General features: G+C 34.8%; 1 protein-coding gene across 1 annotated transcript; it reads right to left on the bottom strand.

The window, feature by feature from the left end:
- Positions 1-236: 236 nt before the first annotated feature.
- LOAG_06112 (hypothetical protein) lies at positions 237-2,628 on the bottom strand (the record flags this gene model as incomplete). Its single annotated transcript, XM_003141648.2, has 6 exons — positions 237-455; positions 882-998; positions 1,113-1,236; positions 1,369-1,535; positions 2,046-2,115; positions 2,441-2,628. 6 exons carry the CDS (start codon positions 2,626-2,628, stop codon positions 237-239), a joined length of 885 nt encoding a protein of 294 aa, XP_003141696.2.
- Positions 2,629-3,820: the final 1,192 nt, after the last annotated feature.

Raw genomic sequence — 3,820 nt, 5'->3', positions numbered from 1 at the left:
ACCAAGTAAGTACGTTTTTAACTCTGCTGCTTCCAACTTACTGTCATATTCCAATAATGACGGAGAATTTTCAGTGAAACAGGCAAAACTGCATTTCGCTGTCGCCATTTCGTGAAGCACTGTGCCTCTAAATAAACAATAAATAAAATGAAACAAACAATGTCGCCAACTTTACTAACATTACACAGTTGCATGGTAACAGTAAATATGGTATATTACGATACAATAAAGATATTTTACAAAAGTACATTTCTAGTTTCTAACCGCCCAATTTTCCAGAATAGTGCTCGTCTCGATGTTTCTCTAAGAGCAATTGCAATATTAGTTCTCTTCGTCAAATTACAAATTTTGTTAACGATTTTATTGAGATTATCAGTCAGTAACAAATCTGCAGCTTCCACACTATTCCAAAGACACGCTACATGTACTGGTGTCTGATTGTCTTGATTGCATTGCTGTAACATCTCTTCCACCACTATCCATCCAAAATATTTAATGATGAAGCTTAATATAATCTGCAACGTAAATCCTTACCGAGTAACCGCTAAAAATGAAATCGATGTGTTGAAGCCATTCTACGCAAAATCGATTTTTGTACATTTTCGATATCTAAGTATTATGAATAGTCATAATTTGACATTCATCAAAGGAGTAAAAGACCGACAAAAATGTGCCAGTGTATGGTTCGATTCTCGAAGTTATGACATACAGTGATCGGGTAATTATAACGGGCATATGACTGGTATTTGCACATAGGATAAAATTTTGCGAATCGCAGAAATTCGAAAAAGGACTTATTTTCCAACGTGGAAGATAAACAGCCGAGTTTGATATGAGACACCTTTGATGAAGAATTTACAAACAAAATACGCGCTACCAACTTTTAAACAACGTTTTTTGCGTAACCTGCATGCCAAATGCAGTAAATTATCGCCGTTAAAGTCACGTTGCAATATAAATTTGTTCAATGTTCCACAACTATTTCTTTTCATGCCGTCCTAAAACAAGACGTTTAAATAACACATGTTGAGAAATCGGAAGCCTCAAGTTATAATATCAGTTAAAGACACGGAAAAAATAAAAGAATAAATTTGTACTGAAAATCTACATACCGTCTTTTCTTGTTCAAAAGAAAGTTTCAAAAACAGTTTTAAGCAACTTGTAGCATCATTGCAAGCAGCAGTATGGAGTACAGAACGACTCTTTACCGTAGTAAGTCGGAAATCAGCGCCAAGGCTTAAAAAAATTACTACTGAGTGATGAAATCGGGTGATGATTCAAGGACTTCAGCCGTCTTAAACAGATATAAATTAACCTTTAAATTTGGTCCTGAGATATAAGGAACTAAACGTCAATAGATAGGTATACCTCAACAACAACTGAACAACAGCAATATGATCATTTGCAGTAGCCCAGTGAAGTAAAGTTATGCCCTGTGAATTAGCTGTATTCACAGACACTTTCAAAATGTTGATCAGATATAGCAATTGGAGTGCATCTCCAGTAATTGCTGCACGTATCGCGGACAAATGATTCTGAAATCTCCAGATTACGAGTTTCTGTTTGATCACGTTTATGTATTTCATCTTCTGTGGATATTACATTAGTAAGTTTAAGTTCACCACATGCACCATACATAATTCTCTTTTTCATAAAATTTCATGCTATGCCACAAGCATATTTTTTAAATAATTAACGAACATCATCGATATGAAATGAGTTAAATTGAAAGAATTCGACTGAATTATAGCAGGTAATCCTTGCATGCCTTCACTATCCTTTATTTGTACACTGTCTTTAATATCCGGATGGTGGTGACAACTCTAAATCTATTGTCAATGTTCTTTCAAGATATCTCTTGCCATGGGAACTGACTTTTGCAACACTTGCGCCTCTGAGAAGAAATACCACAGCCCATAAAAATAAATGTTCAACAGCACAAACTATATTCTTTCTTACTTCGTAGCGATCGGCACCAGTGATTGAAGAATTTTGAAATTCCAAGCGAGAAAATTTTAAGAGAAAGTTTAAAAAAATAAACTCACATTAGTTGAAGTTCCTTGACTAATGGAAGAACGAAAACCTTCATCGTTTGACGAATTTAGCTTGGAAACACTAAAATAAACTCTGTATGCGTTTTCTCAGGATTATGAATGGTTGTCCCCATTCTTAAAACTGGAAGGATACAAGAGGTATAGGAACATAACCCGGATATGCATCAGTATCCTAAATGAAAGGTTGTTTAATTCGTCTCCTTCACTATTCTGTAATGCTCTTTGTTGTTCTCTGCACTCTTTTATTGTTTCTTGATCCTTTTATAGATTCGCCAGACAATTTCTGATAATTTAGGTCCAGACAATAGTTGAAGACAGGAATGCAACAAAGAGCATATCGTACAATTAGTATACATATAGAAATGACACAAATAATAGTGCTGCACTTGCAAAACTCCCGGTACATATCTTCAGTGTTTGGAATAAAGCGAACGTTCAACAAGAGTGCGCTATCATCATTATCGCCTTCTGAATTATTTACATTAGATAAGTTGAATCCATAAAGATTAGCTCTTGTCGATGTACGACATAATCCAAAGCGCGAACGATTCAGAGTATTCCCCTTCCTGATCATTGCTGAAAAGAGAAAGTTTAAGCCAGTTCTGCAATGTAACCAGACAAGTAAGATACGTGAGAGAATAGTAATAAACTTACACATGGGAACTTTGACTTAATTCCTATTAATTTTATAATTTCATGAAGTAACAATAGCAATTCCTTAAATCCAATTTTATCCTCCTTCTCTTTCCTGTCTTTCCAAATCCATAAGTCAAATTTAAGTGATACAACGCCTCTCTAAAAATATCGTTTTATCTTCCTCGGTATTTTCGGAGAAGTGAGTAGTGAGGATGCATTTTTAAATCAAAAAACTGGGTTGTCCTCATACATTTACCAAGAGGTCTTTTAAATTTCAGTTGGCTGAACTTTTAGTAATGTGGATTTATAAAAGCTTGGACAAACTTGATACTGCTATAATATGAGTATAAGCCAAAGTAGGAAGAATCGCAATACAGACATCGCAATATTAAATGTTTCTTTGTCGTTGTGTAATATCAGTTTAGAGAATGACATCTTGTTGCTTGTAGACTATAAATGGCGGCAATCCACAAATCTTATACTGAAGCATGACTTTACTGCTCTACGAAATAATACCACTTATATCATCACTTCCCTCTTACCAACATTTGATTGGTTTATTTTCTCGACAGAGCTAGATAAGGGATCGGGCTTTACCATATGATCGTTGCGCAGTTGTTGCTCTTCATACTGTTACTTTTACCGTATCTTCACACCATTACTAGTATCTACAAGTTGACTCTATGTGTGGAAAAACGATGACGTCATGAAAACGTATTTCGTATGGCTCAACAAAAAAAAATCACAACCTATCCGCTACTTTGTAAATTACTTTCTTCTTTTTTTGATTGCATTTTTGAATGTAACGCAAGAAAAAAGAATGTTAAAGGCAGTATCAAACGAAAGTTGGTAGGATCATTGATGGGTCGGATATTGCAAAAGCCTGCTCACCTGCCACGTTGCTCACAAACAATAGCTGATTTTCAACAACAGTTATTTGGTTATTGAAAAAGCTTAAGGGAAGAAGGTAAACCTTTGGAATATTATAAGCAGTAAATTTTCGTTCAGTGAAGGCTTGCAAAGCGAAATACAATTGGTTTGGAATAAGTAAAGCAATAAATTACTGTTAAAAATCTAGCTATACCTAATATTTTTCGCAAATCTACCTTTGCTTGATAATCTGCCTAGTG

Source organism: Loa loa, assembly GCF_000183805.2.
Source record: "Loa loa unplaced genomic scaffold supercont3.28, whole genome shotgun sequence".
Taxonomy (NCBI): domain Eukaryota; kingdom Metazoa; phylum Nematoda; class Chromadorea; order Rhabditida; family Onchocercidae; genus Loa; species Loa loa.
This window is presented reverse-complemented; position numbering and strand designations above follow the sequence as displayed.